The sequence below is a fragment of the Danio aesculapii genome, chromosome 7 (genome assembly GCF_903798145.1).
Source record: "Danio aesculapii chromosome 7, fDanAes4.1, whole genome shotgun sequence".
NCBI classification, from domain to species: Eukaryota; Metazoa; Chordata; class Actinopteri; order Cypriniformes; family Danionidae; genus Danio; species Danio aesculapii.
In genome coordinates this window covers 49,791,002-49,804,813 of record NC_079441.1, presented here as the reverse complement: position 1 = coordinate 49,804,813, position 13,812 = coordinate 49,791,002, and the positions used below count along the sequence as shown (strand labels likewise).

The 13,812-nt window shown below is 35.9% G+C and overlaps 2 protein-coding genes across 3 annotated transcripts; one reads left to right on the top strand and one right to left on the bottom strand.

The window, feature by feature from the left end:
* The first annotated feature begins 4 nt into the window (after positions 1-4).
* On the top strand, positions 5-8,704 carry cdkn2aip (CDKN2A interacting protein). Of its 2 annotated transcripts, none has more exons than XM_056462070.1 (4): positions 5-119; positions 612-858; positions 1,982-2,103; positions 7,431-8,704. In XM_056462070.1, exons 2-4 carry the CDS (start codon positions 614-616, stop codon positions 7,997-7,999), a joined length of 936 nt encoding a protein of 311 aa, XP_056318045.1. In that variant the 5' UTR covers positions 5-119; positions 612-613; the 3' UTR covers positions 8,000-8,704. The 2 variants fall into 2 exon arrangements, with proteins under 2 accessions (XP_056318045.1, XP_056318044.1); XM_056462069.1 differs by having other exon boundaries at positions 7,428-8,704.
* Positions 8,705-12,748: 4,044 nt separating this feature from the next.
* LOC130232941 (cocaine- and amphetamine-regulated transcript protein-like) lies at positions 12,749-13,580 on the bottom strand. Its single transcript, XM_056462924.1, has 3 exons — positions 13,364-13,580; positions 13,172-13,255; positions 12,749-13,037 (listed from the first exon to the last, which is right to left on the bottom strand). Exons 1-3 carry the CDS (start codon positions 13,523-13,525, stop codon positions 12,930-12,932), a joined length of 354 nt encoding a protein of 117 aa, XP_056318899.1. The 5' UTR covers positions 13,526-13,580; the 3' UTR covers positions 12,749-12,929.
* Between the last annotated feature and the right edge of the window lie 232 nt (positions 13,581-13,812).

Genomic DNA, 13,812 nt, shown 5'->3' with positions numbered 1-13,812 from the left:
CGATTCCAGAACGCGACAGGGGAAGCGCTCAGTCTGCTCTTCTACAGTTTCGATAAATGCAGTATTTTTATTACTACGTATCGCTAATGAGGACTTGTCTTTGGAGAGTATATATAGAGGTAAACAGCGCGTATTTCCTCTTTACAATCGGTTGTGGAGTGTTTTGTGGTTACTGTTGTATTACATTTGTTGATTGATTGTCCACAAAGCGACAGCTCATGACAATAAAGTTGAGCTAAATACATGTTAATCCATACAGGTGCGCAAAATCGTAATTCTAACGCACTTCTTCAATGCTTTGGATATTATAGTGTACTATTTTAATGAACTGTAAAATCTCGAATGAAAACAAGCTTAAAACTATATTATACCAAACACCGAGTACGCTGATATGCATTCATATATTTAATGTATATATAACGTTACATTCTGATGTTTATGTGTTATGTGTCTAGTCTGCAGTCTTGCCAACCACAGTTGAACTGTTTGTTTGTTTGCCATTTGCCTGTTGCTGGGGAAAAGCACAAATTTACAATCCTCACACTTGAAGCTGCTTTGTAGGACATTATGAACTTCTTCAAGTAACTTTAGCTGTTTTTCCTTGTTTTCAGTGATGGCGGCGAGGAGAGGAGAGGACATTGTCTCTGAGTTCCTCACTCAGAATCCACATTTGGTGAGCTGGGTGGAATCTTTAAGAGGACACTGTGAGACAAATAAACAGTGGCATGCCAGGAGAGAGTTTGTGCTGCGAAATATGGAGGCTTTTCCTACCATCCAACCTGGGAGTCCAAGTTCTAGTCTGGACAGACTGCTGTCTCTATCCATGGTTTGGGCCAACCATGTATTTTTAGGCTGTCGGTAATTGCCAATTTATTATGGATTTGTTCAGTTGTTGTTGTTCTTGTTTATTTAAAATTCTCACTTAATCTAGGTTTTCTTTGTCAAGTTTGTAAATTAATTAGAACTGGATTACACTATACTGTTCTAGAAAGTTTGGGTTCAGCAAGGCTAAACTGAAGTAATCAAAATTCCCAGCAAGCGTTTTTTTTTTTTTTTTTTTTTTAAAGATTTCCAATAGATGTCTAATAGACATTTAAATATAGTGGTCTTGGCTAAAACAAGGCTAAATTTGGGCTGTCAGTGGAAAAACTAATAGACGTCTAGGAATAGCTCAAAACGAGACTAGTCATCAAATTAACAGGAATGAATGACTACACATATAAAGTCTGTCTAATCTGTCTATTCTGGGCTATTCTAAGATGTTTATTACATTTTCACGGACCCAAATTTAGCCTTGTTTTAACTAAACTGTCTACGTTTAGATGTCTATTAGACGTCTATTAAACACAAAATTGTTTGCTGGGTTATTAGTAAAGACGTTTTTATTGTTACAAAAGAATTCAGACTCAAACAAATGTTGTTTGGATTTATAGTCTTCGAATATTATTCATATATGAGAAATAATATTATATTATTATAAATTTCTTAAGTAAAAACTTCAGGCAGCACAACAGCACAAAACAAAGAAATGTGAAGGGAAAACTTCTGAAAATTAGCTTGACCCTATCAGGATGTAAATTAGGTTTTGCAACACTGGAGTTTATGTTTTTAATATGTTTTTGATCAAATTAATGTAGTCTTGCTGAGCAACATGCTGAGTTTTCCTTCAAAAAATATTAAGAAAAACTGTGCAATCCTAAACTGTGGTGTTTATTGTATATTTGCATAAAATTCTATCTATCTTTCTTCTTTTCTATTATAGGAGGGTCCTATGTTAGAATATGTGAACAAGAAAGAACTGTACTGATTTCATAATGACTATAAATGAATGAAATTCCTGTAAAAAATGTAGTTCACCGTAATGTTTTATTATTATTTTACAAGGAATATTTAGAAAACATCTGGCCATTGAAAGTCTTGATAGTCTACATTTTTTAATAAAAATTTCTAGAAATTTGACTGATGTGTTTTGACCCTTCAGATATCCGCAGCCTGTGATGGCCAAGATAAATGAGATGGCAGAAGGAATCACCGTAATTGAGGCTCCTGAGCGAAAGACTAGAGATGAAATCATGGGAAAACTAAAAAGACCTACAGTTTCAGGTAAATCTAGTTACATCCTATTAATGTACACTTGTGGTCAAACATTTGTGCAGCTTCAGAAATTATTCTAATATACAGAACTGGTGCTTAAAAATAATTAAAATAAATGTCATATCTTTCAGTTAAAACAATATTGAAAATTGCTTTATATTTGTGTTGGACATAAGAAGAAACTGTATTGATTTACTGCTTGGTAACAATTTGAAAAAAATATTTACTATCAACGTTTGATCAATTTAATGCATTCTTAAGTTAAAATAGAAAAATGCTTGTTCACATAAAGAATACAATTCTGTTGTCATTTACTGACTCTCATGTCATTGCAAACCCACCAGCCTTTCATTCATCTTCGAAACACATGAAAATATTTCCAATAAAGTTGCAAATCTGAGATATTTCTGTACCACTTCATCACTTGTAAAAAGGTCAAATAAATTCTTATTATGGATTTACTGAGGGATTACCGAGTTATAACCGCCCAATATGTTGTTTCAGCAATTACATTGCAATGTGTGCATCTATAATAATCACACTTAAGAATGTGTGATGTCATGTAGGGATCATATTTGGTCACGGCCCCAGTTTGAGATGCATCCAATGTGTCGAATAATTGCTAAGTTTTGCCACAATAAAGAGAGAGATTCTCACTTGTATGTGTTGTAAGGCTTCTTACTGTAGACATATTTGAAGCAAGATTAAAGCATTTAGGCACAAGAAAGAATAATGTCTGTAGCTTTAACAAAAATCAATTGTATAAAATCTAAACCGTTGAGAATTTTTATATGTTATTGTCATATTAATATATATCATATAAAATTTTCTTCTCATTCACTTGTGTGTGATTGATATAAATGTGATCATTTCTAAACCTAAATACCTGAAAAAAATCAAAGCGTTGTTTGTTTAATGTGAATCTTGGTTTTGTTGTATTTATCAGTTTGTTTGTAATTTGTATATTATATTATATGCAGATGCACTCCACCACAAAATCACCCCAGTCATTTTTTACAAGCCCTACCAATCCTATTAATCCAAGTCTTAAAATATACATATAATGTATAATTAACAGATTTATTTATTGCTTTAATTTACATAACAACGTTAATCAGCTACATCCATTTCCTAAACAGCGATGTAACTCGCAGCTGAACTACCACTGTTCAATGCACTGTTGGAGAAACATTTTCCAAAACATTTCCTGAACTGTGTTGCATGAATCATGTTGGTTTAAACTGCCATAAGTTATGCCACACAGGTGAAATGGAGTCATAATTTTTGCTAATTAAAAAGTTTGAGATCAAAATACTGTCTGATTATTGCTATAAATAGTGATTAGTGCTTCAAAAGGCTGCTCTGCTGTGGTAACTTGCTTTATTATGCAAGTTCTCTTACACCATTCTGGAGTTTCTCCAGCATGTCTTCACACGCATGCTTTGAAAACAGGGCTTTAAATCTAATAACGAACTAAAAGATGCAGAATTAAATGTTGATTTAGAATGAAAAATGTAGATTGTACTGCATGTTAGCCTGCAAAAAATTGAACATTCATCCTTTACCCACATTCAAATAGTTCTAAACTTTCTAAATATTTATCTTCTGTTCTATGTTGGAAAAAGCAGCTGTTGACTTCCATAGAGGGTGCCAAAAATACTATGGTATTCAATGGTTGTTTTTTGCCTACATTCTTTGTTTTATCTTCCCCTTGTCTTTTTACTTGAAGAAAAAATCTCAGGTTTGGAACAAGTGGAGCATGAACAAATGATGACAAAATTGTTCTGTCACTGTCCCTTTAAGCCAGGGGTGTCAAACTAAGTTCCTGGAGGACCCTGCACAGTTTAGTTCCAACCCTGCTTCAACACACTGAAGCCGCAATCACACTCCACTTTTCACTCCATAGACTTCCATTCATATGCAAGCAAATGCGGCATAACGGAAATGCAAGCTTGTGCGACAAGTTTCGCAGTTCACTGCATTGGAAAATTCAAGCTTGGTGAACTCTGACCTGCGAAATCGATTGTGTCAGACCAATCGAAGATCAAAACATGACTTCTCTGGATAGAAATTTAACATATGAACCAATCGCTCGCTTTTTTATGTCTAATCATCTTATTTGATTCTTCCCCTTTTTACAGCGACATACATCATAATTTTGCACACACAAACTCTGGTGTGACCGTGGCATTACCTGTAGATTTCAAACAAGCCTGAAGGACTCAGTTAGTTTGATCAGGTGTGTTCAGGTGCAGAGCTGCAGCCCTCCAGGAACTGTCTTTGAAAACAGTACTTGAAGCCTATTCACTTTAGGAGGAAACTTAAAAAGCCGTTTGCAAATGTTTAATGGCATGATGGATTCGAGAAACACTGAATCGCTCAACAAGATTGTAAATGATGGAACTTAGTGCCCTAAGTTAACTAACAGTGGTTTTGGAAAAAGGACCCCTAATTAGCTCAAGCTTCAGTGAGGTTCAATCTTGCATCATGTTCTCATGAATAAGCCATGTATGGTTCCACCTCTCTAAATGTTCACCGGTCAGTGTTTATGTTTGAAATGAGGCTGCACAATATATATTTTTATGGAATTCATACATGTTTTTGTCTTGTTTCTAGTCCAGATGTCTACATTTCAAAGCGAAAACAAGATTATTTCACTTACCACACTGATCATTTTTTTAATTTTATTTTTTGATATTTGGACAAGAAATTAAACAAAACAAAGTAAGAAAAGCTATTATTCATGTGATTATTCAAATTTTGTACGTGAATACAGTTAGGCTCCCCAGAAAGCTGTCAAATAGAGCTATTCAACTATCTTGTGAAACTGTATTCATATCACCATATATCACAAAAAAGTAAAATATCGCAATGTCACATTTTTCCAATATCATGCAGCCCTAATTAAAGAAAGGTCTAATTGAAATCTTTTCATCTTATAAACTGATCATGGCTGCATTTCCCAAAGCCCTCTTAAGTTGTACCTTAAGCTCTACCTTATATGTGTTTCCCAAAATGTTCTAAGCTAAATATACCCCCTATTAGTCATACTTTTGTAATGTCCACTAGTGGTAAAACGCTTAGCAAGTCTATACAGAAAATTAATAAAACTCTTTGAGTTGTAAATGAAGATTCCTTAACCCACTAAGGCAGGGATTTAAAAGCAGCCAGGAGGGAGTCAGATTTGATTAATGTTAGATTTAGCCTCGAGAGTAAGCTGAGAGATCGTGGTTGAGCTTTTTTTTTGTTTTTGCTTAACAGATGCTGAGCTCAAAAGTAAATTTGAAACGGGACCCTCATTTAAAAGTGAATTTAGTGCCCTGCATATTAATAGCATCTCCTTGACAAGTAAAACATTACATACAAAATTTCCTTGCAGTTCTACCATCCATATAAACCAATTCAGCACCGCCACCAGGGACAGCGCCTTTTCAACATTACACATAAGAGGTTTGATTGAAGTTAGATGTTTGTTTATTTATTCATATTGTACCATTTAATAAAACTCACATTTCTCAATGTGCTTTACCACTAGGCTTGGGCGGTCTCCAAATTTTGATACCGTCAAACCTCCTTTCTATTTTGCCTCGGTATCCGGTATTACCATGCATAATAAAAAAAATTATGATGTAAGGCTCAGACAGCATCACTGAACTGTTGGCTTGTGCCTAAACCATTCAGAAACTGAATACCTTATATGCGAGGTTCGCGGCCACCTGTTTGTCTTGTTCGTATTATAGATCTGCGCAGGACGCTCTCTCTTATTCACACACATAGAGAGTACCAAGCGACACACAGCATCACGCTCTCTCATTCATACACAAACACACACGCACACACACGCACATAAACGGCATCTGCGCAGATGCATGTGTGCTTGCTCGCTCGGGAGCGATATTGTTAGACCGTCCGCTCCCATTCAAATTACACCAGAGGTACCGACCACTCCCGCGCTTTATTCTGAAATTTATTCCCGCACCGCAAGAAATCTGGTCGGGTCCTGCGGCTCCCACGGTACAGCAGCAGTATTGCAGACCTCTAGTTCGTATTTACCATGTCTGCCTTCTCGTTCGGTCGAAACCTGCAGAGGTTGTGTTTTTTTACGAGACCAAGTCACTTGGTGCGCGACTCGCCATCTTACCTCACCTCTCTTTCCTCCACACTGTCCCGGGATGACAATCGCGCATATGCATTTTTTAGGCGTTTAATAAATACTTGTCTCCTATATAAGTGCATTGTTTTTTTATGACGGTATAACGGTATTGAAACTGACACCGTTGCTATTTTTAGATCCCGCAGTATACCATATTAGCGTATTACCACCTAGAGAAATAAATAAAGTAAAAATTAATAATAACAATGTTCTATATATATATATATATATATATATATATATATATATATATATATAAAACATTGTTATTATTAATTTTACTTTATTTTTCTTTTTAATTAATTTATTTCTTTTTTTAATTACTTTCTTTTAGGAGGCGAGGCACCGAGCCCAACCCTCATTTAGGGATAAGCAAATCGTTCTAAATTGTACAAATGAGATCATGCGATTCATATGAATTAGCTACTAAATCAAAAAGTTACAAATTGTCATGAGATAGCGTTGGTATTATCTATAATAAGTATGTTTTCTGCAGATATGCTCCTCTACAAAATTATCATTCATTCATTCGTTTGTTTTCTTTTTGGCTTAGTCCCTTTATTAATCTGGGGTTGCCACAGCGGAATGAACTGCCAACTTATCCAGTATATGTTTTACGCAGCAGATGCCTGTCCAGCTGCAAGTCATTACTGGGAAACACCCATATATGCTCATTCACACTCATACACTACGGCCAATTTAGCTTACCCAATTCACCTATAGTGCATGTCTTTGGACTGTGGAGGAAACTGGAGCTCTACCGGAGGAAAACCATGCCAACACGGGGAGAACATGCAAACTTCACACAGAAACGCCAACTGACCCAGACGGGGCTCGAACCAGCGACCTTCTTGGTGTGAGATGACAGCACTACCCACTGTGCCACCGCAGCGCCCACAAAATTATCAATATAAATAAAAATTAGTCTATGTAAAAGTGCTAGTTATTTCCTAATAGAGCTATTGAAGTTATTTAGTAACAAACCGCAAAATAAATTGCAGAAGATGAAAACATTATGTACGTTTTTTCCAATATCGTGCAGCCCTAACTGAATTTTAATGTGGCGTATTTAACCCATATTTTCCCATTTTTATTTAGCTCCTAAACAGTAAAATGATGAGAATGATTCAGAATGGTTTCAACTCCTATTTACCAGAAGCCTTTTACTTCTATTTTGCAGCAGCTGATGCTGATTACCAGGGCAAGAAGACTAAACCCAATGAACCAGATGATAAAGCTCACTCAAAGAGTGTTGGTCGTCCAGCCACCAGTTCTCTTAAATGCGGCCCTCCACCAGGAGCTCCTGCAGAGCACCAGCCCTTTTTCAATCGACTCTACAAGGCCGTCGCGTGGAAGCTTGTGTCTGCTGGTGGCTTTGGCCCCAACCTGGAACACTTCGAGATCCTGCGCAGCTGCGTGGAGTCCTGCAAAGCCAGTCTCAGCTGTGTGTTTGTTCCTCTCAAAGACATTCCTGACCTGCCAGCAGGACGAACACAGAGGGAAGGCCAGGTGTGCGAACTGCGCTGCTGCACCGTCTACATAGGGACGGGTTACGGGCGCGATGAGTCCGCCGCCAGGGCAATGGCCTCCAAGGAAGCGCTCAAAGTATTTCAAGGGCAAAAAGTGACAGTGAAAATTAGCCGCAGAAGGTTCAGAGGACGAGATGTGGATGATTTGGTGCTGCTGGATGAACAGACCAGAAGCCAAGCTTTCCCTCCAGCTCTCAGCTGCCCATTTCAGGAAGACCAGTAGAGCATGGTTTCGCCCCAGTCTTGTGGAGACGTTCATCGCTGAACTTCCAAAGAGCTTCAATTGTTCCAGTTGTGATCAGTCAGAATGGTGATGTGGTGAAGGACTGGTTAAATGGATGAGTGGCAGTCAGTTTTGTAGCTTGTAAAAGGCTTTGTTCTGTTGCTTTGGAGTTTTGTTAATTGCTTGTGGTTGTGAAGTTATGATGGTTTAGATCAAAGCTTTTTGAACACCCATAACTGTAGTTCTGTCTGACCTTAAAAGATGTTGGGGGTTGAAAAAGCTGCTATTTTAATAGTTAAAAGTTAAAGAAAGTTTGGATTCATTTCTAAAACATTGAAACTGTACATTGCTAATAGAGTATTGCTACTGAAGTTAACAGTGGTTGGATTTGTTCATGTCCATTATTCAAGACGATAATATTCACAAGAATTGACGCATGAATGGTGACACACTGTTTTAATGGTTAGGAATGATAATGTATTTCATTATAATACAGAAATAGTAGAACAGTTCAAAGCAAGACCTAATTTTCAGCTTGAGATTTGATTAAACATATATTGGATAGTTTTATTTATTAATACATGTCATAATCACTTTCTTGTTCATAAACTGTGACAGGGTTTGGTAAAGTCTTTGCTGTTCTTGTAGACCTTTGGACAGATTTTTGTCAGTGTCTAATAAAAACTTCCATCTGTTTCAAAACAATGTTAGATGTGGAAGCAGAACTTTCAATGAAGTCTAAATGTTTGGTGTACTACATCTCAGACTATTATTCAGAAAGGGATTAGTTTTAACATGGGGTCCAATCATATTCTTCTTTCATAATAACACATGATGTTTTGTTTATCCATCAGTTTTGGGTTTGTTTTGTAGTGAGGTTTTAGAGTTAAAAATCTTAGTGCTCTGTGCTCATCTTTATCTAAATAAATTTCATTAATGGATATAGTTCACCTAAAAATGAAAATTTCCATGTTATTTACCCACCAGCCGATTCGAATGTTATCACTCGATTGAATGCGCGTTATCAGTGGTTATCAGCTGATGGATATGGGCCAGTAGGGGCCTTCTGCACATACTGGTAGGCTCAGAAGGATGTTATCATCCATCCACATGGTTAATCAGCTATTTTCATCTACCCCAACAATAAAACCAACCGTCACAGTAATAAATAAACAGATCTGGAATCTTCTCTATTAGTATAGCTGATTAACCATGAGAATTATTCATATTATTTATTCAATTTACCATTAATTGTTTTTTTTTATTAACGTCTACCCCTACCCCAATCCTAAACACAACTGTTACAGTAATGTGAAAAACATATCTGGATCTGTTAACCATGTGGATGGATGATAACAGCCTTCTGAACCTACCAGTACACGAAGAAGGCCCCTACTGGCACATATATATCAGCTGATAATGCCCATTCAATCGAGTGATAACATTCGAAGTGGCCACACTCACGTGGTTCTAAACTTTAGTGAATTACTTCTTCTGTTGAACACAAAACACGATATTCTGAAGATTGGTGGAAAAGCAGCCATTGACATTTACAGTATAGTAGGAACAAAAACTTGATAGAAGTAAGCCATTTATATAGTCGTTTTTATATAATCTGCTATTTATATAAATGTTTTCCCAGGTCTCAAAATGTAAATAATTACCCTTTTATCAAGCTACACTTAGAATGTTTTGAGTTCAATAATATTAGTTTTTAAAGATGTGTGTGATTTTCAACATGCTCAGCATTAAGAAGGTTAATAAAGGCTGTAAAGTTAAATGTTCATCGTTAGTTCATGTTTATTTATGTAGCAATAGTATTAAGAAACTTGACCTTATAATAAAGTGTTGCCCCTAATTATTTTATGCATGTTTTAATGCTTAATAATTTTCACTTTGCCATGCATATGACTAAATATTTTGCTGCCCATTACATCATTTTTAGTTGCAAATAAAAATGTCACACCCATTTGAAACTAATTTCAATATTTAACATCTTATGGTTGCATATCTTATGACAGTAAAAAAAAGTGATGGGTGATGTTTTTTTTTTTTTTTACTTTTATTTCAGTATTTTGCTAATTCTGAGCTGTCTGTTTTGTAACCTATTTCATCAATCCCAACTGTCACTAAAAATTTAAGATGATAAATTAAATAAGAACCGATAGACAGACAGACAGACAGACTGGTGCATTTGAACAAAACAGCTTTATTAAACAGATATATTTATTACAAAACTTTTTTGATCACCAAACATATTTAGACATTGAAAGATAAAACAATTAAATTGAAGCAAAATATTGCAAAAATAAATTACAACCTCCAAAATTGTATTTAATATTTTTCTATAACATATAAGTTAGGCTGTACTAGTTTTTTTTTTTTTTTTTTTTGACCATTCATAAGTTATTTTGTTAGATAAGCTCCAGATTTGGCTTCAGTACTGACTAATCTAATGTATAGGCATATTTTATAGCTTCCGATTAAAAATATGAATTTAAAAGAGAGATTTGTAAGGGATGTACTCATATATGCTGAGCACGATAGATAGATAGATAGATAGATAGATAGATAGATAGATAGATAGATAGATAGATGATTGTGGCTGTGTTTTAAAATCATTTTTTATTATTATTAATATTATTATTATTGTTGTTGTTTACTTGAATGACAGATCAATTCTCCTCCATGGGGCACGAAACTCATCTTGAATCTGTACACATGAAAGAGATATTAGATTCTGCCTAAATGTTTCGTGCTTATCAATTATTTGGACATCTTTCCTATCAAGCATTTGTGCATTTGAGCATGAAAGATGATGTTTAAATAGCATCTGTGCTCATATTTTAATCACATGAAACAGCAGATCTAATTTCTACCTAAAGCAAACGACAGTTTTATTACCCATCACGCATCACTTTGCATCGCATATTTACCGCATAATCAATTTGCTTCCTCTCCAGCACCCTGAACACAATTACACAATCTAATTAATACCTTTGAATAATAATTTAAAAAGCATTACGATATCTGAATATGAAATGCCTCGCTCGAAGGGCCACAAAAGTGGGATTGAGTTATGTAAAATTTGGCCCGTCAGCAACTATTTTTAAACTGAGATGTGGTTGACCTTTTTGTCAGTGCCAGCAAGCAACAGAAGAAACGCATTTCCCATCTTTCTGTGTCTCTAAAATATTAACAAACATAAATGACCCTAACAAGGAGTGAAGGCGCACATTTGAGTGTCGTCTATGATTGGCGTGTGTTTTTCTGCTTGACTGAAGGCTGGACTCATCCTCTCAGGCGGAGCTAGTCATGGGACAGCCTGTAATGCACTTTTCCTCAATCTCTCCAATGAGTCACAGCTTTTTTTTTTTGTCATACAGAAACATCACATCATTCGTTAAACCAAGCTGTTACAATCATGGATGCAGAATTGATGAGGTATGTGAGACAAAGTGAACAGAATTGCAATGGGAAACAGGTGATTACAATAACACATTAATTACCTGAACCTCAATTTGTGTGTGTTGTGCATTTATTTCATATAATAAGACGCATAATGATAATTTTTAAATTAAAATACACAACTTTGACAGTTTTCTCCTGTAATACCTTAGTGTGTAAGCATCTAGTTCACATTATGTTTCTCATAACCACACTGTGTGTACACAACAACTTTAAGTCCCTGTCGAACAGTGGGAAACTGGCCATCTTATTGAGGGAGTGAGAGTGCTGCTGTGTTAGCAGCTCAGTTTGTGCGCTCCTGCCACCGCCTGAGGAACCAACAATGACCCGCTTCACTGTCTCCGACTCTCCAGCACACAATATCCTGTGGACTTAATGTTGCTTCTTTCATTACATTTATCCTGTTTTATATTTTACCATTAATTAATTTATTTATTTTTTTTTACAAATCTTTTTTTATTTAATTTTTTTTGTATCTGTGTTTTCTCTGTATTATATTTTATATTAATATTTGTTTGCACTACTGCCCTTTTCGCACTGTCTTGTTTGTACGCAGCAACGCTGCACTGCTTTACGAATGTACAGTTATTTGTCATGCCAATAAAGCATCAAAAATGAGAAATGTGTGCATTTTAAAAGGCTATGGATATTATTGGAGTATGTTTGGCCACTTTATTTTAATGGTCCGTTTGTTGAATTTAATTTACGTTGCATCTACATGGCAACTAATTCTCATTAGATAGACTGTTAGGTTGGGGTTAGGATTAGGGTTAGTGTAAATTGACATGTACTTGCAAAGTTTCTTAGTCAGTTAAACGCCTGTTGAAGGAGCATCAACAGATATTAGGCAGACAGTCTACAAATACTGTAATGGATCATCAAAATAAAGTGTTACCAATTAGAAGTATTCGTTGTAGCTATATTACCAGCAAAACATTTCCTATATTTCTGTTTTTATGCTTCAAAATGACATTTTTTTCTGTTACTTGCAGTTTCTTTGTAATTCTTTGAGAAGTTTACTAACAATTTCTGAATTTCTTTGTTCAGTGCAACAATTGCATTGTTTCGCATTTTGCTAAAATGTTTCAGTGTTTTCATATTTTACATTCGTCATTTAAATGTCATAATTTTTATTTAGGCTATTTGATTTCTGGATCTGCAATAAAAAGTGCAGTTTTGTCATTAATTAAGCATGCATACAGAACAGTTTTCACATGTTAATTGATATAAACGACAAACAAATCTTTATTATGCTCGAGGAAACACACAGACTGCCTTAAAAAAAACAAAAGTCCACACAATTTATTGAGGATATACACATCAAGAGCAGCAAGGAATTAAACGAAACAATCTCCAAATGCATCTGTTCGTCTCATAGCACTTCATAATCATAAAAAATAGAAATCACATAATGTATAAATATCTGTAATATCATGTTTCCAGTTCCCAATCCATCTCTATTTTACAAACACTTCAGCAAAAAGTAATTGCAAAACGCTCCACGTGGGCAGTCGCACATTTTCCCGATCCTCGATCCTTTCCTGATGGCGCACTGCTCTCCGACGTCGCACTGGAGTGGAAACAAATCGTAAGTGTTAAAAAGTCATTGTCAACGTTTTGTAAATATGAAAACTATTTGTAAACTATTTAGAAATTAAACAGTGAGGCTAAAATGTCCTAAAGACCCAGTTTTGTTCTACTCACTGTAGGAACGCGCCCAAACTTCTTTTCCCACAGTGAGATACGTTTGCTCTGCAGTTTCTCCAGCACATCATGTAAAGCCCCGAGCTGTGAACACATTCACGTCAGGTAATGCAAGTAAGAATTATTAAAATCCCTTGTTAACAGGGCAATGTCGTTTGTAATGCTATGCGCCGAGAATAACGCAATACTTACGAGCTGCTTTTCGTTGGTCAGATTCGGGTCCTTTGGGTAAAACTCTCTCAAAGCTCTCGTTTCTAAGTCAGATTCGTTGTCAAATTCCATTTCTGCAGCCTGAATGCAGGAGAGCAGCACAGCGCAAACCATAGCTGTCGTCCAGAGTTTGGAGCTCTCCATGGTCACAGCCAAAACTAAACGCGTCTTCCGCACTGAGATTCAAGTGAACACTCCCTTCCCGCGGTCCAATCACTTTATATCTGCTCCACTGACACACCACACACTTCGGTTCCTCTTTTGCTCCACCTTACACATTGATTTTTGGTCCATGCGTAATAAAGACGCCGACGATGACTCATTGCGTAAAGCTGGCGTGTTTGTGTCCAAAACAAGACAGAAAGACGTCTGAGGGGGCGGTAAAATTCTTAGATTGGTCATATTTGCAGATTATTATAAATGATTTTTAG